Here is a 24,190-nt window from a genome sequence, read left to right on the forward strand (position 1 = left end):
GTGGCAATTGACAGGCTACAAAACCTGTCGCGCTTTTAAAGCAGGAACAGCAGACGATATGTTTGGTGGAATTTTCCTTCATGGTACTGTTCATTGCAAGTTTCAAATGTGAACAAGTTTGGTCGAATAAAACAGCACCATTTATTGAGTTCATCGTCAGTGAAGACTACGAGAAGCAATGAGCGAATCACTGCTCATACTGTTTTTTCATGTTGTCTATCTTTTAAGAGACACTTCCCACCTTCGATTGTTTGTAGAATAATGTAGATGAGTTCCGAGGTTTGCCGATACTTTGAAGCTTTATTTAAAAATTTCCCGGCAATTGGATAGTTTAGGAAATAGTTCTATAATATCACCCTGGTATATCGATTGTTGAAGGTCAGTGGTCTAGTTTGCGGAGAAAATACAAATGTTTTGGTGCCAGTAACTAAATGCTTCGAAAGAAAATGTCAGACGTATATTACTGTGGTTTCTGACCAACGGTAGCCAGCCCTTTAAGTCATACGACCAAGACAGAAATTCATTCGGTCTTTGCAGTTTCGCAACCTGGGACAGTGAACGCAAGAACGTTTCTGGGACGAGGTTTGGTAGTCGGCAAAGAGTATTTTGGTTTGTCACACAGTCCATACAGTATAGTGACTCCCCATACATGGTGAGTTGATCTTCACTGGGAGGATGGAAAATGCTGAATGAAATCCCATCTTGCAAGCTAAATCGATCGATGAAGAAATACGATAAAGCTGTCCATTTCTCGTTAGAAATCAAGAACAGCATGAGTCCCACGAACCTCAAGAGGGATTCCAATAGGAAACCTTTCAGTTAGTGAAAGATCCGCAAAAATTCGGGCACAGTTTACTAGTTAACAACACAATATACCTTGACAGGATTTACCTTTACAGTCCTGATTCACACAGTTCACATCACCTGATCCATTTTTGACTGTTCTATCGAGTTTGGAAACCAACAACTTGTGGGATTTTTATCTTGTATGCAGATTAAGTGAAGTTCCTGGGAAGTTGTTCAAAAGCTACTGGAGATCCACGTGGTAATCACGGCAATAGCTAGGGTAGCGAACAGATATTTCTGTCCGAGATTGGTCGCCCCTACAAACAAACCACAGAGTTATGTGAAACCAGTCTGAAATAACGTGCATTACACCCACGAGTACACGGGTCAATGGGTTACTCAGCAAAAATGATCAAATTGCAGTCAGATTAAGTCCTGGGACCGTAACACCTCGCAGGTCAAATACATAAGATCGTTTAGGTTTCCGTGAATACAGTAGTCATGGGCGCGTATACGGAGTTCAAATGCTTCCGCAATCGATAACAATCCGAAGTGTAGCCTCCTTGATCATTCCAAAGGTATGCAGTACAGTACATGGAGGACGCTGGCTCATTTCGTGATAGAAACGGTTTGGGGTAGAAGTAGACTGATTCCCTTTCAGCATAGAAAAGCAGAAATCTACGATTTATCAAATTAGTTCTTTGATTCCCCCGTACCATACTGAGCGATGGAAGTTTTTTGAGTGAAAACTTGTTATGGCTACGTTTTCTCCTCAGACAGGTTTCTTACTTCACCGTACGACAGAAATTTTATTGATCCTAGGAGCATTCTGTAAACACACCTTCATCACTCCTTTATTCTGTCATCTGAATAAGTTCCTTTTCTGCTTTATTAGGACGGAGCCGTCAGGACAAGCGTGCGAAGCTGGACAAATTTTTTCTGTCTTTTCGTTGTACTAGGATGCTTCCTCCAACTGATACGAGCAACCAGATGACCTTTTGAATGTACAGTTGAGTCCGGTTGTTTAGTTGTACTCATTGGAACTGACGGCAATCAGCCACTGGTTGGGACTGCTGACGGCTTTAGCACTTCCCTCACCAGTATCCTCAGGTTAACACCTGGCACGTTATGTTCAGATAAGTGCACATAGGGCTCAGCGCAAAACGCATGTATACTTAGCAAAATAATTGTTTCTATTTATTTATTTAATTGATTAATTAACTAGGTCGAATACCTGATCAACGATAAATTAAACAATAATTAAGTAACTTAATTAATTAGCTAATATGCTTAATCAAGTTACTCCCAGGCAGTTTGATTAAAAAACGGCACATACTTACGTAATTGATGTTCTCAGATTGTCGCTAACTAACCAGTGCAGGTCGTGTTTGCGTATAAACTGGATGGATGTAGGTTTACGTCTACAAGAAATACTATCAGAGGTGATAAGTACTCACAAGTTTGCCGAAAATTCTCTGATGACTTTATGAACGGCTTCCTTTGAAAAAATATGCTGCAATATATCGAATATAGCACGAAATGGAAAATCAGGCGGTCTTTATGTAATACACTAATATGGACGATAGCATGGAGGACAGATTCAGCCGGGATTCAGTCGGGTCCCTCCGTTTGAAGCAAATAAGCGTACAAATGGGCGTATTTCTTTGGCTGTCCTACTCAAGTAGCGGACGTAAGCTCACCATTCAAGTACTGTTGTCGTGCGATTCTATACTGTTTCAATGGAATATCAAAAAATTAGGTGAGCTAAAGCTCAGTAAGCAACATCGACACATACTTGAAACGTACCACGAGAATGACCGCCTTTTCGGAGGGCATCAACTGGGGTGGTCCAGTTCCTTTGTCCAAAGCTAGTTGTCTTGTAGGCTATTAAGCACTTGGTCAGAGGTTGCTCTATCGTTCGCTGTGTATTTCTTATACACCGACTTAAAACCAAATACTTGATGGATGAGCTTTATGCGTTTGGTAGTCATCATGGCATAGTCACCGCTCGACTGAAACTAGCTGTCAGCTTGCACCTTATACTTGAGCATTTTTGTTTATGTGCACCTCTCATCCGTACGGTTTGTAATTATCAGTTTATGATAAGGTAGAAACAATTGTTAGGTTTTTTCAACTTATGTAAACGGAGTGGCACCATGTTCCATCGTAGCCGCTCGTGGACAGAATCTTTAGTCTTCTGTTACAAGCCAGGAAATGCGAGAGAGAATCCCTCCAGAGATTGGTTAGCTACGGGCTGCTGATGATTCCCAGTGCTTCTTGGCTTTCGGTCGTTGATTAAATATTGAGTCCAACTAGACATCACGTTGATTCACCCATTCATTTGCCTACTTCGCCTGTGCTCTTTTAATCTCCACGTGCTTGTCCCTGTGTAGCTGCTGTTCGCGTTGCCGCAAAGGCCACCCTGACCGACACCGGTATACCAGCACGTGTGTCACTGATCTACTTACTGTGCGCTCTGTGCCCGCCTCCTAGGCCTGTTCTTTCACCGCCGTAACTTCCGTGTGTTCGCACCGCCAATCGTAATCACCAGCCTGGCCTCGCTATCAAGCAAGCATTCCGCTCGCCCTTGTCTGGTGCGCGGACCTTGACACTGCACTGTGCAGGTCATTGACTGACTCCAGGAACTTGAACAACTGTAAATAGTACCGTAGACTTTCGAATCGTCTTTTAAACATTCGGGGTCGTCAAACCTAGTGTAACTTACAATCTTTTATGAGGTTCCTCAAAATTAACTTCACTTGCAAGACGAAATTCCAGCGAATTGTTAAATTATCATATGTTGTTATAGGTCAGTTCACAGTTGGAAGGCTAGCGGTGCCGTATTTCTAAGCCACTTGGTTCATACTCTGTGTACTGTTGATGAATGGCTTACTACTGAAGGAAGGGCGTCTAAAGTTCGTCTGTGCAAGGTCAAATCATCGGGTGAGACATATGTATACTTACATCCATCGTTTCTGGTTGCATCGACATAGGCTCGCCGCCTAGCTGGCAAAGCTACCAAAACGGTTGGTACCCTCATACTGTCAGCACAAAACCTTCCCCTGTTTGCCTTCAAGCGTGCAGTCTATAGGTTGGGTAGCAGTTTGTTGCACCTGCATTCTATCATTCTGATTTGAAACAGATGTGTCTGCAGATTTACGCAACATACGAAACTAAGATGGGGGTATTCGAAATTTACGAATAGAGTTCTAGCCGACCCAGATTCATTTGCAGTGTGAAAAACGTTTATATTTCACAGAATAAAAGAAAAAATTAAATGGACGGAAATCTTACCAGGTTCAGTCCCGAATGATTAATTTTGCTGTGCGCAACCGGTTGTGTTCGGTGGGGCCGGTTTTGTAACTCAAAACCGGGAACCAAGAACAATGCGGGTTCTGTGGCAAACGCGAGTGATACAGCGCCTGAGACAAATTTTAATCAGTTACGATAGTTCCAGTAAATCCAATTAGTTCAGAATACAGAGGCGTCCGACTGTGCTTTACACAGATTCAAACCAAGAGGAAATTCAAGACCAGGGGCGAGAAGCAAATATCATCCTAAACTATACAAGGAAATTGTTCGCTGGACCCTGCTACTAAGCAAACTAATTGATCGAACAATTAATTTTTGTAAAGCATATTGTTATTTGCCATCTTTCTAGAAAACATTTGGCGTTTAGTCAATACATCAACTGCTGGTACGCGGGTTGTCTGCCAAATTTTGAAGCTGATTTACAGTCGATCCGACAACATCGGGATTTCTTGTTCACAAGGATCATTAACAGAACGGAGACCGTGTGTGCTGTTGACTGCTTAAGCCCCAATGTTCCCGCCAACGGCGCATTAAGCCATGACCTGTGACTGATTAAAAGTACGAAAAATGCAGGTAGTATTCACTTATGTTGTCTTCTAGTGCGTTCAGGACTTTCATCACAAAGCTGCAGAGCCAGCAAATCGAGAACCTTCACGCCTACTGGATGACACTAAAACTTTGCAGCATAACAATTCCGACTGAGTGTATAAATTCCTTATAGCACATCCCTTCACCGAAATTCATGCACTAATCCCTTTCTGTCCTATTGTAACTGTCTTCTTCAGAATGCGGTATCATTTTAAGGTAAGAATGTCCGCTCACAGCTCAACCCAAAGCACAGAGAGTAGATCCACAAGTAATTTAGTAGGCCGAATAAACTATTATTTCATATGCTCCTCCTGCTTAGGCATCCAACTTCTCACAGACGCGTTACGATAACCGGGTCTTGGAATTTGGAATGATGATAAATCCAAAAACCCGATCTTCTTAAATTTAACATCTATAAACAGGAACTAAACGGATAGCGTCTGGCTTGCTTAGTTCTCAGTAAAACGATGTAACTAACGCAAATGCCAGTGTTGCTCTCACTTATTTACGCGATAAAAGAGATCTCATTAGTGAACATCTGAAAATTGGTTGGCAGCTACCAGATGGAGTGTTTCTCGTGTCCGATTTGGATGAATGTAAGACTGAATTTATGTGAGATTATTCATTCGAATTCTTGGTCCCTAGCTAGCCTAGCTATGTCGAGAAGCCTGTAGCACTATACGGCCATTTTATTCTTATTGTAAACTATCAGCCATGCGCAACAAGTGAACGTCCTGTAGAGGAGCTCGAAACTCGCAGGGTGAACCTGCTAATCATCCTCTTGTGGCCGGGAGGATAAAGGTTCCAACTCTTAGCCGGGAACTTGCGAATTCAGGACTCATTTGAGTTTTGTGAGAAGCGCACCGTTGATGGTTCTAAATAGAGACACATACTGGCTTCACTTACAGGACAAAATCTCAATTGAGGAGTCCATCAACCTTTCCAAACGCTCAGTAATGTTATCACATTATTTGACCGACGGAGTGCAAGTTGGCAGAAAATACTCTACAAGGCGGGTATTTATGTAAAAAAAATTTCCGCTGGTTTGGGATAAAATTTGCCAAATCTTGTCTTTCTCGGCACGGTGTAGGTATACCGCAAACATTCGTGAAACTACTGGTTACACAAATGGCATGCGTCTCTTTTCCTCACTTCTCAGCTCGAATTTATTCTATTATCTTCAAAGAAGACTGAGATGTGAGCTGTCACCACTCCTTGTACAAGTCACAGACTGTTGCGAAACTTGAGGCTAACTGTTAAGGACAGCAGCGTTCTTCAATTTACGGACACTCCTTTGCAAAAAAACTGTCCAAACAATTTCGGGCCAGGAATGGGTACAAATCAAGGCTGATAATTCAGGTTTATTGAGAAGGGAGACGTTACGTACATAAGTTTAAAAGAGACTGCAGCAGGAGGTGGGAAGCGTCGATTATGGTTTATGGCTGCCATCCAGACGACTTTGTCAGCATTAAACGGAATAATTCATTGGTATTCTTCTTATGCAGTTAAATCACCTCTTTTTGATTGAAAGGAGATTGAAAACAAGTAAAACCAGAGTACTTGACATTGAAGCAGTGCGCAGGAACAACAAATGCGAGTTGATTGCAGGCTGTCGAAGAGAATTCAGCCATCTGTTAATAGTATTGGGGTAATCAAGACAATCATGTTTCAAAACCCAGGTAAAACAATCTGTTGCTTGCGAATAAGTCGAAATAATTGGGATGGCATATATTTCTTTTCTTCGGCTCGGAAAATGGGACAAAAATCTTGCTGAAAATGTTTGGATTCTCGTTTGCTTATAGAGACTGAGGGGTAGACCCTGACCCTGATTGAACTGGTGTACTACCTGAATATAGCACAGTCCTGAAAGTGTAAGCTGATGTTTTCAAAGTCAAACGCATTGGGCCTTTTAATTCGCTTAGTCCAAACCGTGAGGAGGCATCAATCACAAATGGTAGTCAACGCATAGCATAGGGATTCATTTTTAAAGCTTTAAGATAGCACCTGAAGACATCCAAATTGATGAGTGGTAGTCCGAGGTTGCTGCCAGGGTAGGCCAATACTCTTTGCGCACATAGCAAGGGCTTAATCATTCTGGTCATCACTTTCTGACATCCAAAGTCTTAGGTTGCGTAAGACAGGGATAAAATGACCATGTGGTTGGTGTTAACGAACTTACCTGTGTGGTTCAGCACGAGTCTTGCAGACGACGGTATTGGGTCTCGGGTCGTATGTTATCAGCCAGGTGCATATCGTGCCATCTTGCATGCCAGAAATTTCAGTGTGTATTGAGACCTGCCATCGGAAAGAAAGCCGTTTGTTCTATCAGTGTAAGTGTCGCTGCAACTGCAGGTAAAAATGGTAGGTAACATGGGCTGCAGAAACTTCCGTCCCCGATATCGGCTAGTTTTTATTTCTCGGAGATAACATGGCGAGAAATTGTAAGCGAACTAGAACAGAATTGTCACGGAATTCGGGGTGAAAGACATTTATCCACGTGATCATTACCATACCGCGATGGTTTTGTTCTTACTGGGGATTGTGTTATTTCATTATCCTTTTCTACAAATTGCAGAATAATGTTAATTTTTGTGCGCTGTTCCTGTCGCACGTTTCTTTTTGGGTGACTAATTGTGTTGGCCCAAGCTTCTAAGTGGGCTGGTGGAATTTCGGTATTCTATGATATCACCACAACACTTCAACCAGTATAGTCAACTCGTCCTCTTTTTTTCAGAACGCGTAAAAAGAAAGTGATTCACAAGGTAGCCTAATCACACTGTCGTCAGCTGGTGTGATGAATGCCATCCAGTCTGTAGTTATCGTCTCGTTCGCGTCCATCATAGCTCGTTGCACCATGCTGACACCCCAGACAAACAAGCCACTAATTTTGGACTCTCCCCGACGATCCTCGATTCCTGGGTTGCGGAAATTACGTGTCCAAATATCCGAGGAAGAGCCTGAAGGACAAGAAGTGGCCAACTTGCGATTTCTGATCAATGGTTGGTCAGAAAATGCAAAGGGCTTTCCTAATAGGAGTGCAAAACACATTGACAATTTCCAAATATTCAACAGTGAGCCACAATCTACTTACTTTCAACTAGATCCTACATCTGGCAGGCTTCGTATTGCTCGGAGAATTGATCGAGACCAACTGTGTCCAGTTTTCCATAGTTGCTGTCCTCGAAGTGCAGAAGATAGTCTTTCGATAGAATTGGACTCGTCTGACCCTCCAGCAAACGTAGCGGGGGAGGATGTTACTGGACAGTTCCTACCAGAGTGTCGATTAGATTTGAATATACGCTCAGACGATCAGTACTCAAATATTATCTTGGTACATGTGCACATAGTCGATGTCAACGACAACGCTCCAGTCTGGCCACATGCTGCGGATTTGAAGGGTGGAAGTGAAGAACAAAACGGACAGGTAACTGATTCGTGTTCTCCCACAGAACAACCTGGGTTTTTGAGTTATCCGTTTTAAACTCGTGCATACAGGCATGTTGTAATTTTGACTTTACTGCATTATCAGAAAGCTGCTCACCACCTCCTTTCGGTTCAGACCCTGAGTCTGACTTTAACTTCCTCAAGTTGTTCCTCTAAGGGATGCCAGTCACCTGATAGGAACCCAGCTAAGTAATGCCATACTTCTTCAAAACTGCTGGGCAAACTTCAACTGGTTGTGGATGATTTCCAGTATTAAAGACTTGACCCTAGCCTTTCAAGCAAAAGCTTAGTACCAGATGCGGACATTCACAGAAACCATCATCAGCAAAAAAGGATGTTGACCATCCCTAAGTGGTCCATTTGTCCAGGTTGAAACTACCTCCTGTGCGCAACAAGATAACTATATAACCTTAACTGTCTCTGAAAGCTTTTAAAGTGCGCGGAAAATATATTTGTATGCTCCTATAAAGATCTTCAAAATTCGTATCAAAACCTGGGCTGTAGCACAGTGAATGGAATATAGAAAAGATCTTCCGGCGCGCCATTTAAAACGCCGGGAAGACGAACCATTAACCTAGATAGTTAGCCAAAACTAATCCGCACTACAAAATATCGGGAAGCACAACCTTCAAAGTCCAACTTTTCTTCATATAGTCAGTCTGGGAACTTTTATAACAAGGGAACAAAAAACAAGGCGAAGTCACAGACATGTTTTAGGGACTTTTTGTATCAGCCTAGGTGGAAATTCCTGGATAGCTTCAAAGGAACCCAGAAGCGTTAATCTTTGCCACGATTCTTGAAAATAGTCAGCTGTTCAGAAAAAGTTATAAGACGAACAGCTGTTGATATACTGAGTATGGCAAGAATACTGCGAAACTTCAGTGCAATATCTACACAGATTGTGGTGCGAAATGGCGTGTTTGTTGTACTTTGGATGAGATGACAATTACGTCTTACTGGTGGCGTTTTATAAAAAGTTGTCCTCCTAATTTGCACCAATTAGGTTTCCACAAGTTTATTTTCCGTCTCTTGTGATTTTTGGTAACCGATCTCATAAAAATCGTTTTGTTCTGGCGTAGGTTCCGAGCCATGTTGGTGAAATAACTGTTTACAGTGACGAGATCTCAGTTTGCGCCTGCAGTACGTGCTTTCTCACAGAATGCAGTCAGCTGCTGTTTTTCGTGGATGAAGAAAAATGCAGTGGTGTTTTGAAAACAGGTCCGAATCGAGAAAATCCCTCCACACATAACCTCTGGATCGTTGAGTTTGGATTCCTTTCGCTCAAACGCCCCCAGACACTTTTGAAGCCGTTCAAAAAACTGCCTTCTAATCAGAGCTTTCACAGTTGTTGTTGTTGTGCCAGCATATGCCTCGGTCCTCCGGAGCCTGATGCTCGTCACAATTCTCGGCTTGTCAGTTCGTGTGCTAAACGTCTAGCAATAACCTGCATGCAAAAATATATTCGGACAGAACGACTGCAATCTCCACATTTGATCCCGGCATCGTAGGCAAAACGCTCTTGTCGGTCAATCACTGAGCCCGCCTCTGCATCTTTCAGCCAAACAAGACAACAATAAGGATAACTCCATAGGCCAACAGGGTACAAGGAAGTCTTGGCATACCGACCAATTTAACCCTGAACTGAGGTGGAGTCTTCCGTACCCCAAACACAGTTGAAATCGAACAGAAATACCGATAAATCTAGGTCGAACTACTCTCAAACTGGTTGAATAGCATGTTTAAAATTATAATTGGTGTACGTTCACGAAAACCCAGGATTCACCTTTAAGCGTAAGGCATTTTCAAAGGTTTCTCGAGAGCCCCTTGAGCAAAAGGAAATAGTTTATGGTTTTTTTTAAAATAATAAATTGAGATGACTGAAAAGGGTGAATGATTTCAGTGACCTTTGTGCTTTGCTGTTAAAGTATCCTATTTATATTTGCTCGTTTTGCCTTCCGAAATAACTCAGGTATTTTCGGATGCCCACGTAGCCACTGCTTCGAATATACATATCACCGCTAACTGATCTCATATGCTTTTATAACACCAGCAACACGGAAGAAGTGTTAATATGTCGTTGCGTATCTTCGCAAAGTTACAAGTCAGAATATCAGGAACTAGAACAAAGATTTCCCAGAAGGGTACTTATAAACAGGACCTACTCTTCCACAAATGTCAAGAACTATCTTTATGAATGAAAGCATTTTTTCGAGAGCATCACAAATAATGCTCACACCTGGTGAATGTTTTCAGTGGGGTATAAAATGCTTTTATGGCCCTATTTTCATTCAGCTGAAAAAGGGCACAAACTGTCCTTCAGGTGGGCGTCCTTCTGTTTCGCTTCATTAATTACGGTGTTCCACCTCAGAGAGAGAGAATTCTAAAAACCAAGAGTAAATCTCACTTAACCGTATGTGGACCACAATTACTTAGGTTTCATCAAGTATCCCGTGAAAAATCTAACATCTTTTTCATTGTTATTGATGAAAGACATACAAGAAGTTTCCAAAGTGCGACGTGCTCTCCGGATCCAGTGTGATGGTTCCAGTAATTTTAGAACTGGTGCAAACTCTGTGCTTCCTTATCAGAATGGAGAGCCAGGCAGGTAAAATTCAAATAAAATGTAAATGTATCAATTCTGGACAGCAGGAATGTACGCTCCCACTGTTACGTAAATTCGGATGAAGGCATTCGCGTGGCAAGAAAAACAGATTCTTAGTCTGTTGTCTACCTATGAGAAGTGCAACGTTCGTCGGTGGTTAGATTCTACATCGATCATCTCATCAGAGCTGTACTCAGAGCCTGAGCTTTCTTCCGGAGGTCGAACAATCTAGAGTTGATTCGAATCACAGAAGGATCTTCTTATACACACTCGTTGGAAATGGCACGTCATATTTTAACGGCGAAATAAATGGGACCAACTCCCTACAGAGACATCGCAAATGGGTGTAGGGTGGGAAAAACACATTGGTTACCACGGAAAAGGTTAAGTAATTTAAGGATGTGAAGCGAGCTGTAACCATCTTGCTGTGCGGAGAACAATAAACGAGCCCAGATGTCCCAAAGAGAGAGCAAATTTGGAGAACCACGAGTCCAAATTTCAGCACATGATCGACGCATCCAGCATAACTGGTGTCAGAATTTCGGGCTGATTCCAAATGTTTCGCTAGTAGAGTCTTGAATCCTCCCAAGACATGTCTGGAGCTTCAGCTGAGAGAAGGAAATTTTGGAAAAACATTTTGGCCACAAGCTTTAGTTGGATCCACTCTGCATTGTGGTGGTTGAAGGAGGAAGAAGCTTAAACACAAGTGGAACAGCGGTAACGCAGACGAAAGGGCCATTTCTGAATATGTCAATTTTCCGAGATCTGTACTTATGTATTTCGTCCTACGTTAACGAATTTTCTGTTCAAAACACCTTGACAGACCTCTGTATATGAAATCGATATTGTCTCAAGTTTTATCTCGACTGCCGTTGGCTTGGAGCTCCTCTCAGTCTGACTAGTCCTTTTTCTGTCTTTTGTTCGGGTGATCCAGACCCAGTTCAATGGGATCTTACGAAATCGAAACTGAGATGAGTAAATCGCACACAAACACGCTGATAGCCAAACAGGCAGGTGGGCAATGACATATTGAAACCAGTCGACCCTCCTTTTTGCAAAGTTCTTCGCAGAAAAGCGATAGGACTTACAAACTGAGTCAAATTATAGGTTGATAGCTGTTATAACGTTTTACTGAATGATTTGAAACTGTCTCAGACAGGGCGTGCACAGCCTGTGATTGGCAAATCTGGAGACTTTTGGGGAAGATGGCACAAAGTATTAGGGCGGTTTTGATTCAAGCTTTTGGTCTGTGATGCTATATTGTTTTGAAAATATCGGCAAGGTTGGATATAGACGAGAGCAAATCAGTCTTGTATCATCAGTATTATCATATTATTATCAGTCTTGACCGTTCTGTTTGATCCCCAAATTTTGAAGGCAGAAACCTGTGTGAAGAACAGTGGAATTAGATAGACGCAACGGATTTTTGTTACGAATGCCTATCGGCATCCTACAAAGCGGCAGCAAACGTTCTTTATTATTCCTTTCGTATTTGTTTTCTTATATCTATTGTGTAAATGAGTGAGTGCATAATTTGGAAAACTCTTGTCCAGTGCATTTCTTCGTTTCACCCGTGTCCCTACTCTAGCTGAAAATTTTCTGGAATTAAACATCTATTCACACACAGTATTCTCCACACACAGTATTCGCAAAACAAGCACCAAAATCTATCCAGAAAAATCATTCACCATTACCGAGGACACCTCTCCCCAAATTCTGTCGTGCTGTCATTCCGGAAAACTGTCATGATTGTATGTTTGCTTTGTTAGTATTATTTCGACTTGTCCATGTTGGTAACCATGAGATTCAGCCTGATACCTATGCTCTGGTTATTCTGCATCTCCTACTCGTGTGTATGATGATTTAATTAGGTTTGATGAAGTTTCGCCAGGTTTCCCATAACAACCAGCGAGCGTTCTTTTCAGATACCGTACAGTGTTCGTTATCACAAAGCACAAATATGCCACTGGATATTTTCTGCATTCAAGACGGGCTGGTTGAGGATACTTTTCATCCAAATGGATGCGTCATTGGAGACGGAACTGTGGTTTAATAGGACTGACATCATTAGCAAGCGTATGATGACGTAACGCAAATGAAGAGTGGATATTTTTCTATATGTAGAAAACATTTAGAATACTTCAGTTGAATGGAACTTCCAACATATGACCACGTGACGTGAGCTCCATAGTTTAAGCATCATTGCTGCTATATCCCACCTATCGTCCGCTCGTGGCCGCTATCTGAAGGGCTCGAGTTTGAATCTTCTGGGTGAAAGGTGGTAAGATGCACACTACTGGTTATTTCAAATGGGTGTGAAAAATCTGTACAGTACCCTTTGGCTTCCTGGCACGGATTGACTTCAATTACGGGGTTATATGCTCGAATGAATGAGTCTTGTATTACATCATGACCTTCCGCAATGGTTAACATTGACCCTAGTAGACAACCAGTTATAAATCAGACACCTTTCATCGCCAAACTAACGTGAACTCGGTTTCAGTAACCCACAGTGAATCTTCTCGTCTTAATGGACTTGGACCTTTCAGAATGTGTTATGGTGGACGGGTTATCGTTGTAAACTAGACAAAACACTAACAGATGCAGTGTCACGTTTCATGCCATATCGATTTTAGGGTATCAGCATTAGGTGAAATACTGCCTAGCTGATTAATAAAACAAATGTAATCAAAAGGGCTTGAACGATTCAATGGAACAGAGAGTAGCCTGATATTTTTTTCGTTATCGGTATCAAAGTGATTATGATGGCTAAAAACTATGGACGTCAGTCGTAATATCGAGAAGTGACACCAACGGTTGTTGCCACGTAACCAGTTTAAAACAAAATTAGAGTAGCAGGTTTGAACCTATGCGATTTGGAATGCGCTATTTTTTTAAATCAGCTTGGTGGAAATGTGTGAAACTCAAAACCAATTGCATTATGCGTTACGTTATTCTACTGAGTTCCGAAATCATTTCGAACCCGCTGAAGGCTTCTGCGTGGACGAGATTTTCAACTAACCTCTTGCCGAGTGATTACTCATCATGCAATCCTGATGTAACACGCTACTCACAGGGTCGCCCAAAATCCGCTCGTCAGCCAAACACTCGTCCTGCACTTTTTGTGGCCCCAGAGTTTCCATCAGCCTTTTGTTCTTAATGAACCCAAATTGGATGGAAGACCATTGTAAACGAGGGGATCAGCTGTATTCAATTAATCCTCCAGTCATAACTAAATTCGTGTGCAAATGACAACATTCGGAAATGATTTAATCTGATTGGAGAATTTGCTGTAAACAGAGATACTTCGACGAAGTGTGAAGTAATAGCCCTGTAAGTCGTATGTTGCAGGCTTAGTATGTTGCCAATTTTCCACTAACCTCAAATTCTTGACCTGGAAACGCCAACTAAAGGGATGGACAAGAAGCGTGTTTGTGGGACAGGTTTCTTCCATGTGTGATCTACTAAGTGCTACACACTTGTGTACGCCTCCATATACAGTTGTATGTGGTCTCGTTTTCACTGGTCTTAACATATGTCTAGGTAAATTGGCCAGTTCTTGGTGCGCGACTCCTTCAGCGTGTCCGACCGTTCTTCTGTTGGTTTGTAATCCACTTCAACGGCATCCTTGTATCACTAGCAATAGAGTAGCTTTTGTGAGCCAGTTCGAGATAAGTGTCCATCCATAAAATATTTTTATCTGCTCACGCATCTTCAGAACGATGGATAATGAACAAGTATCGATTTACTTCTCACATTTCTGAAGAGTGATCTTCCCCATAGATCCTGTTTAGTTATTCTCCTGTACGAAATATGTACTATTCAGACTTTGGTGTATTTGTCTAGTGGTTTGGTTTTTTCGGGTAGATAAATCAACAAAATCATCTGGCTGGAACTATGTAATCGATGTATTCAGAGATTCTGCGCTTGGTCGCCTTGCCATATTTCGAAACTTCGATTCTTGAGGATAAATGTGGTTTGGTTTGTATTTTTATTTTGGATGACGAACTTTCCACTCCACTCCTTCTTCAAACCCCTAGCATGGCATCACTGTGCATTTATCAGAAAACAGTCTCATTGGGGATTCGACAAATCTCCCGTCAGCTTACGATGCTGATGCAGGACTAAACGGCATCGTTCGATATACCCTTAAACCCGAAGTCCCCGAATTTGACTTGAAGTGGACCACGGACAGTGAGTTGATTGGCCGGCTGTATACGGATGAACAACATTTGTTTACTCACGGAGAATCACAGTATCTCGGTGCAAGACATGAACTACGCTTGGTGGTCAAGAAACTCTTGGATCGGGAACAGTGCCCTTTCTACGATTTGACTGTAACTGCCTTCGACGGTGGCTCACCGAGTCGGAACGCCTCCACACCACTGAAGGTTATAGTGACCGACGCAAATGATAATTCTCCCAGGTTTCAAAAGGATACATATACGGTTGAACTCATGGAAAATTCAAAGCCACACACGTCGGTTGTACAGGTGAGCTAGTGTAACACAGTTGGTCGAGGTCAGTGTTTCCATAAAGTAGGCAGAACGATTTTACCATAGGTGATAAGGATGGTTTCCCTTCATTTAAAATGAGAATGACTTATTGAGAAAAGCACATATCGATTAGAGCACAATCATTCGGGTAGGAATTCCAACCAGTTGATTTCGCCTTGTCGGGCCATGTTGCAGTTGATGCCGAAAAATATTTTCACTACTGAAGGAACACAAGTAGTATGATGAGCAAGAAAAAATCCTGATGGGCCTCTTCACGGCACTCACCCCGAAGTAATCCCCGGATGAGAGAGTTATCACGTGTTCAGCGGTAGGTCTCATGGTGGTGGAACTAGACGGATTGTTTGCAACAGATAATTCGACGCGTACATCAATTCCTCTTGAACCAATACATCAATGGCCATTGACTCCTTTTCACTAGCCGTGTGATTGACCAGGCTGCAGAAGAGGTATACGACCATACTGATGCTACGAAGGCCAATCTGTTAGTCAGCAGGACCAAGTCAACGTATAATTAGTAGCCAGAAACAAACGCTGTTCTCTCACGTCTTAGCCAAGCAGAAAAAACAACAGGAAAAACGATGGTTGGTCCCTCCGACCTAAATTACCGGAATTGGGAACCATATCATCTTTAGGTTTGCAGAGCCACGACAGTGCGGTCCCTACGAGGTTTTTGATCGTTAGTCCAAGTAAGCTTGTCGGGCTACATTGTCGCAACTCCGACGTTCAACCTAGACTGAGACAAATTCTAAGGTCAAAAGTTGTTCATGGAAGTTAGTTGAGCTGTAATTAATACCTCAGGGGAATGAGACTTACTGCAACATTCATTATCATAAGTCTATCATCATATGGAAATGAATTAGACGAAAAACGAATTTTGTGAATGATATAATTTACAAAATGTCACATACGTCCTACCTCTGAGTGAAAATTATCTTCTGCTCAAAAACACTGTGCCAAAGGCCACATATGAAATGTCACCGACGTGTTGTTCACAGCTGCTCCCTTGCTATTGTCGTAAAATAAGAAGGTTGCAGGCCACGACAAATTAATTTCTAGCCCATCTCATTTGTTTTATGACCTTTATGTGACCAATGAGATTTCGTCTAACCGATATCCCACTATGAAGTCCCCGTGGTTAGAGTTACCACGTTTGTTTTCATCATTACTCGTTCGTGGGGTCAGTAATCTAAATCTATTCATGGGGTTGCGTGGATCCTCAATGTTGGCTCGATACACTAGAAGAGCATCAGTTTCGAACTAAGGTTTTACTGACAAAACGAAACCTAATTCTACCTCTTCCCCATTTTTAGAGAAATAATAGGACTTTATTACCTAACAATTTTTTACGCCACCCTAAGTGTTCAAGCCTCAGTATCAGTTCTGTGGTTATCGGTGTGCTTCCCATTTTGACCAAAATTTTACCAAGTTCTCACTCCACAAAGTACCGTTTGCACTCATGCCGCGAAACTAATACAGAATTCCATATTTTTTACAGTTTCCTAGCCACGAGCCGAGGAAATTATCTATGGTCCCAATTTCGTCGACATTATTTCTGCACAAACTTCATTTTCATCAGACTGCACTGAGATTTTGGTGGTGAGGCAGAAAGAGCTAGTCATCATGGTGCTGTGTAATGGGGCAAAATGATGATCAAGTCATTTTGTCTTGTAGGCCCCACAGTGATGTTTACTGAGCACTCACGTATATACATGCTCCATTATTACTCAGCGTTAGCAAGTGGCTCGGCACAAGGTATCTCCTCGTGGAAGAGTGTTTATCCTGAGACGATCAGACTGGTCAGTCATGCGATTCAACTAGCAAATGTGGTGCCGTTTATTTCTGCCTAGCTTTGTGCTGGAGACGTGATTTTGATTGAATAAAGGATCAAAATGGGGTATGTAAGTCAAAAGTAATTCCCCAGTTTGTTGAGAAACACTCTGGTGCATCTGAGAAAATAAGGTAGGAAATTAGGGTCACGGTGATTAACAGAGAAGGACAAATGAAAATGTGTGTACGCATCATCCAGGCTAATGAAAACTGCAACCAGTTTTGAACAGTCACAGAGGCCTGACGTTTGTAAAACAGAATGAAAAGTTTGCTACATCTTTTCCTTCCTTTCTTGTCCATAGGTTAGACGGAAATAAACTGGATTTACTTCCTCTGGTGGTAAAAAGATACAACCAGGGCCAATATAAGCCAGGGTTTTCTAAATCCGGTGAAATGCTTCACTAGCATAATTGAGTTATCAGGTGGTCGTTTTCGTCAGCGCATAAGTCAGATGGTAATTTGAACGTCAAGTAAGCGACTGCAGAGTAAATTGTAATGTTTAACTACTTTTAGCTGACTTGGAAAGGTCTAATTTTCCAAAACGATAACAACTTACTTAGAAAGGACATTTTATTAAACGGCCGCATATAATGGTTCATACTGGCTAGCCGGCAGCCTGAATTTCAACTTTCTCAATCTAGGTGGTTCGTGAATAAAGCGTAATGGCACTGAATTTAAATTTGTTTTAACACACAGGATCCAGATGACCTTAATACGGTGATAACCAACACCTGGAATTACTATTTGTGCAAACGTGTTGTGTACACTTTTCGGAATGCAGAATACGGATCAATTCCGTTAGCTGTTGAGTTATCCTTTCACTGTCTTCCCACGGTGGCCGTGTTAGTGCATCAGCTGCCCACTGAAACTCCAGATTATTACCAGTCATCTGAGAAAATATCCAATAAGTAAGGTAATCATAGTCCTAAATTTAACCTGTTCCCTGTTGGGCTTTTTCAAATGTAGTCGTCTGTCCAGCATATAAAAACCAACGGTAAGCTTTTGGCGTCAGGCAGGCAATAAAATTATGCAATAGCTTGAAAATTTACGGATTTCATTGATACCATCCAATGAACAGTGGAGTGCCAGAACCGGATAAAAACAAAGCCAGTTTTGTTGAGTTTGGATATTCCTCCGCTTTTACTTAGATTTACGATTTTTTGCGAGCAGTTATTTCAATTTTTCGTTGGCCTCAGGTTACTGCATTGGACGATGACGAAGGTGTGAATGGTCGGATCAAGTACCGCTTCAGCCCACTCACGAAACCAGAGTTCATGCGTATGTTTAAACTAGACGCTGTCACCGGATGGATTCGCGTCCAATGGGAGGTCGATTACGAACTGTACAAGAAAGTAAGTGGAGCGGAAATATTATGCGTTCTCAAACACCAAAATAACGGTGAACTCATTCACAGTTATCAGGTGAAAAGCAGTCAGGTGTTCCGGCAGCACCCTTTAGCAATAAACCGGTGGTATCCGATACATCTTTAGACCTTTGATCATCAATGTCTCAGAACTATGCTTGGTGTCGTCTGAAATTAACGAACTCGGAAGGAAGTGATCGGAATACGGCTTTACGGCGAATCACTGGATGCATTACTCAAAGAATTCATCCATCACTGTAAGCTCGGCTGTATTACGCACGCTAAGATCAGCTTTGTTTTCCGTGCTGAATTTTGAGTGGCAAACAGAATTCGACATAGCACAATAGAATGATGGGTTATACGGAACTTTTAGGTGCCGTTGGTAGTGCTCGCCTTTCGGGATAAGGTCTATAGCCCTCTCTGTGCTTGGCTGGAAACACTTAACCGTAACCGATTTCAGTGGTGTTCATTCTGTCAATTTCTATCCAGATCATCTGACAAGGTTTTGGAGGTGTAGGCACCTCGGATTTTCGTGGTAGGGTAGACCCAAGTCCCCCCTCCAATTTTCTTTCTTTTCGTAAAAACTTTATCCGGAGCGACATGGTTTTACGGCGGTAAAGCACCAGTGTTCTTGTCTGATGTTGCTGTCACTGATCGTAACGGTAATGTCGGTTGAAAATTATTAATCCGGTTGGGGATTTTGAGCCCTTTTGATGTGCACCAAAGTGTAATTCATAATGGTGAGCTGCTTTTTTTGTTGTAGATTGAGATATATATTAGAATTTTACCACTTTTCGATTTGGTTTCAGGGACTTGTGGAAATAAAGATTGACTTACTTTCACTCTGTTACAGAATATAACAGCAATAAGTTTATCACGGTAGGTTCCCTGTTCCAACTGGTAGTCACGCTCCTAAAGCCCAGCTAGAACTGGAATATAAACTTATTAGTAACCTTGACTAGTACTTGGTGAAGACCGTTTTTGAGTGCCAGTCCGTCGCAGCCGTGTCAATCTTTTTGGATTGTAGATTTGTGATAAAGAAATGCCAGATGTACACAACAAACGATTACGTGCGCAACAGCAACCCGACAAAGGTGTGTAGTGAAGACCAATAACTCATTTAACAGTGTACCAGAAACAGAAAATGCACTGGCACAGCTTACTAGCGCCAACCAAAAGGTTTGTTGCAATTCAGCCTAGGAGTATTACACAAAGCTCAAGGTCTGCGTGGGCCACGATAACCACCGAAGTAGTCAACACTTCAAAAGTGCAGGTTATTATAGTTGGATTGATGTGAATTACTGCAACTGACCGATCGAAGTTTCACCCACTCCATTTTCAATGGGAATTTCGTCATATCAGTGAAGACAATCCATGCTGAAGAACAATTTGCGGCTGCTTCATCCGTGTTGAGAATCATAAACAGTGAGCACCTCATGGGACTCAGAGAGTTTTGTAACGTGACATTCCGAGCAGTGGGTCAATAATTGGCCGTTCGGACATGACCACACGATGGTGTGACTAGCTTCCACTTAGAATGATGAATAAAACTACCTTCTGAGAAGCCGTCATTCGGGGAGCCAATCAAATCGTGACCGTGATGATGTGGTTTCTGAGAATGAAGGGCGGGTGGCGCAATGTACTGTCTAAGTGAGAGCTAGTCACACTGCTGATGAGTCACTATTGGCCGAACTGAGTTTCTGTTCCAAGTGTCCTACTGAATAAAGTACAATACCTTGTCCCAGGGTGTTGAGAAGTACAGAATTCCTCAGCCTCGGATATGGTGGCTTTGTTTTCTTCTGGTTACACAGTGAAGACTGTTTTATTCGTGGATACATTTTGGATCATCTTAGTAAGGAAATTTCTGTGAAGTTTTAAGGAGCACCCCCTTCCTAAAAGGGCTGACATCGCTTTGGTACTACCGGTGGTCAGTGTTGGGCAGTTGTACACGGATACAATCATACTGTTACCGAAGAGCTTTCCTTGAAATTGTTGACTGCAAGAGAAAGTGTGCTTTATGATCTTTATGATCTCTGCTTTATGATATCTGCTGATCTTATCAGTCCTTCCAATTTTAGCAGAGTAAATGCAGTACTAACCAAGCATATAAATATGAATTTAAAGCAAACGGCGCACTGCAAAATCAAAGTATAAAGAATTGCAATTACCGAGTGAGCGGGACAAACGCAGAACCAGTGATGAAAAATGAAGTAGTCCATCCCAAAACAAATTCTAAATCTTGATCTTGTAGGGAAAACAGAGGAGGTTCCAAACGATAGCGAAAGATTACCAAAAACTACATATTATTCAAACTTCAATGTGTTACTCTGAGTAACTACGGCATTTATGGGTTGGAGAGGACTTTTGATCATTGCAATATGTGAACTTCTCACGCTGTAAGAGGTTAGTTTCAACATTCTCAGGGTATCTGGTGGTAAAATGGGCTGAGCAGCACTCTCCATCGAGGCAACCAAAAGCATTTGTGTAGTTGAAGAATCGTAATCGTACAATACTACCACTGGTGACGAGTTCGAACTAAATAGTCTATGGGCGAATAGAAAATATCNGATTGCCAAAAACTACATATTATCCAAACTTCAATGTGTTACTCTGAGTAACTACGGTATTTAGGGGTTGGAGAGGACTTTTGATCATTGCAGTATGTGAACTTCTCACGCTGTAAGAGGTTAGTTTCAACATTCTCAGGGTATCTGGTGGTAAAATGGGCTGAGCAGCACTCTCCATCGAGGCAACCAAAAGCATTTGTGTAGTTGAAGAATCGTAATCTTACAATACTACCACTGGTGACGAGTTCGGACTAAATAGTCTATGGGCGAATAGAAGATATCGAAAACTCCCGAATTTTACACCGATAGTCCCGACACACTTTGAGGGCCGGGAGGATAAGAAATTGGACGAAACCGGGAGCAGGGTCATGCGGATCTATTCCCGATTTTCGGGTATGTTTCTCAATCGGACGTCTTAACTGGAAATGTTTGTTTAGAAGAAACACATGGCAGCAGTACGTTCGTTCAATTAGGGGAGTGGGCAACTCACAGGAATCACATCATTTTAGCCATGCGACCAACGTTAGTAGGGAAAATAAGAGTTAGGAGGTGTTATTGAGACATTTAAACCAATCACGGTATTATTTTGGCTCTCTGGAATGTGCTCGCATTAGGTTGGTCTCCACAGAGCCATCACGAATTCCAGCCCCTAAATAGTTATAAAGCCAAAGTAGGTAAATTCGATTAAATTTACACACGTGCTGATGACGGTGTCTTACATGTTACATTGTCATTGAGAGTAGTGTTCATCTATCCGTTCCGTTGAATCTGTTCAGATGATATCCCTCTCCCATGACAATGTGTATGAAATGTAGTGTCTGATACGGCGTCACAAGTCTTAGCTGACCTCCAAGTTCCGTTCATTTTGGAGCCCGTATGCCGTTGGTGTTATTATCTCCACTTGTACCGTTGGAAGGAAGCAATTCTACCGTTTTCGACGCGACATCTAAAGTTGAAAAAATAATTGGATATCCAGCGAAATTGTTGGGTGGTTGTACATTTATTGCATTCTAGCACACAGAATATTTATCCGTCCAAATGATAAATAACGATGAATTTACGAGTAATATTCCCACGAAAACGAATAGATAAGTGAAGAAAAACGGAGTTCTCGAACAAGCAACTTCGTCCTCCGATCTTTCGCATAAAAAACTAGTTTTTGGCATTAAAACCAGAAAGTTTTTTCTAACCGCCTCTCCCCCGTGACCATAAAATATTTTCCTTCTCGGCTTTTCTTCCTCACATGGGTGACACTACGTTGCGTGCAGATTATTTTGACCGTTGAAGCCGTGGATAGTGGTCAACTTCCGCGGGCATCAACATGTGTTGTGGAAATTGTCGTGCTGGATGAAAATGATCATGCACCGGAAATCCGATTCGAACCGGCTTTCGTGACAAACTATGCCCTCGTGCCAGAGAACGAAAACCCAGCAGGTCGACTGGTTGCCGTGTTCACTGTGACCGACCGAGATGCTGGAGAGAACGGACGCGTCGCATGCCAACTTGCAGAACCCAGCCGTTGGCATTTCCAGTCACCGGACCCAAAAATAATCAAGGCTTTGATTTCCGCCGATCCCCCTAATGCGTTTTTCAAACTGCAACACATGCAAGTTCCGTTCTCTGTCATGTAAGTCGCTTGTTTAGTTTTTTCGTTTATCTGAAAGTCAATCTTATTCCGGTCCGCTATCACTGAGGGTGGAGAGAGGCTTAAGGAAACCGAAAATGCTGTGCTGTAAGCAAAAATCTATATTTGCTTTTTAGGAGCGAATCAGACAGCCGATTTTTCCTCATTTGAACATAGTTGAAAAGAAATGTTATTCACAAACATTTCGATCACAGGGGTTTAATGTTAACTGCAGTAGCGGATCATTTCAGGCCCCTTCTATATAATTTTGGGTAATGTCATGTATACCTTTTGTGGACATCTATTCTCAGCAATGTCCCCAGGATATTCTCCATTGATTTGGAGTTTTGATTACCTGTTTATGTCCTGTCTGCCTTCTCAACTTTTCACTGCTCCCCGGGATGTAAAGAGGTCACGTTTGGGGAATAATTCTCACTATTGTTGGTGGTTCCTGGATTTGTATAATTCATGTTCACATCACCCTCGCTTGAAAAGCCTCCCTCATGTCCTGGCGAAATTATTCTGGTGAGTCCACACTAAAAGAGGAGCATTGGAATAGAGTTTCGCTCTTATTAGAAGCTCGGTAGCAGTGCATATTCTCAGTCTGGCCAAAAACTTAGAGCAGCTGAAATGCGAGACAAGCGTGGTTCTACCACTTCACCATCGCACACTGGAAACATCTGGATTTTCACGCTTTAACGGACGAATATGTTTACGCTAGCGGAGTAGGGGTAACACGCTGGCCTCGTAGGTAGGACATTCGAAGTTCAATGCTCGGTTCGGCCAAGGATTTCCACTGCTGGTGAGCTCTAATAAGAGCGAAACTCGATTTTACTGCTTCTCCCCTTTGGTGTAGGCTCACCAGAATAACAGGGCCGATACCGAAGGAGGGCTGTTCAGACGAACTTGAATGCACCATCACCTAATCAGTAATAGCAAATGTGCTCACTCAGTGAAAACCAGCCAGGCGATTAATATCAACAACATAGCTCATGTGTCAATCATGGAACAAACAAACAGAGCTGCACAGTTGTGTACAAGCAAGCCTAAGTGGTCGGGTTCACACAGACCTACTACGATGGCACGGAACTGCCTCGCTCGAACTTGAAACAATGTCAAAAGTATGCAGCGTTTTTAGTGGTGATGGTGGTTTTTACTGATGATCCCGAATTATGTTCAGTGGCATACCGGCACAAATATCGTTTTCTGGATGGAAAACTGCAGGTTTGTCGTTCGTTTAAATCTTAGGTACGGAAAATGGAACATTTTGCCAATAGTCGCCGTGTGAGCTATTTAAACTACCGGGGTAAGGCCTGAGAGTACTGCGCCTTTAACACATTACTTCAACTTCTGAATAAGTTAGTTGGTAAATAGATCCGCCAGGCGACTGAAAATGGAACGTTTCGGGACGTGTTGATGAATTCCCGCCAGATATTGTATTTTGAATTGGGAGGTTGTTTGAGTACACCGAATGCTATTGGAGGGACCGCTCGTGCACAAGAGCACTTTCAGTCTGCCTAATTTGAAGTCTCAGGCGGCTGAATATACCCGTTGTAGTCA

The 24,190-nt window shown here is 42.3% G+C and overlaps 2 protein-coding genes across 2 annotated transcripts in view; one reads left to right on the forward strand and one right to left on the reverse strand.

Annotated features, from left to right (window-relative positions):
* Positions 1-7,416: 7,416 nt before the first annotated feature.
* Positions 7,417-21,756, reverse strand: T265_10846 (hypothetical protein; the record flags this gene model as incomplete). The annotated part of the gene is made up of 2 exons (XM_009177330.1): positions 7,417-7,643; positions 21,705-21,756. The coding sequence occupies 2 exons, from the start codon at positions 21,754-21,756 to the stop codon at positions 7,417-7,419; spliced, it is 279 nt and encodes a 92-aa protein (XP_009175594.1).
* The window catches only part of T265_10845 (hypothetical protein), a gene marked incomplete at both ends in the record, with an annotated part of 30,695 nt that continues 14,045 nt past the window's right edge, over positions 7,541-24,190 (forward strand). The window contains 4 exons of the mRNA XM_009177331.1: positions 7,541-8,110; positions 14,773-15,225; positions 18,273-18,428; positions 22,275-22,633. Of these exons, the coding sequence (XP_009175595.1) occupies positions 7,541-8,110; positions 14,773-15,225; positions 18,273-18,428; positions 22,275-22,633 (1,538 nt within the window). The remainder of the gene's footprint in view (positions 8,111-14,772; positions 15,226-18,272; positions 18,429-22,274; positions 22,634-24,190) is intronic.

The sequence above is a fragment of the Opisthorchis viverrini genome (assembly GCF_000715545.1).
Source record: "Opisthorchis viverrini unplaced genomic scaffold scaffold181, whole genome shotgun sequence".
Lineage (NCBI taxonomy): Eukaryota > Metazoa > Platyhelminthes > Trematoda > Opisthorchiida > Opisthorchiidae > Opisthorchis > Opisthorchis viverrini.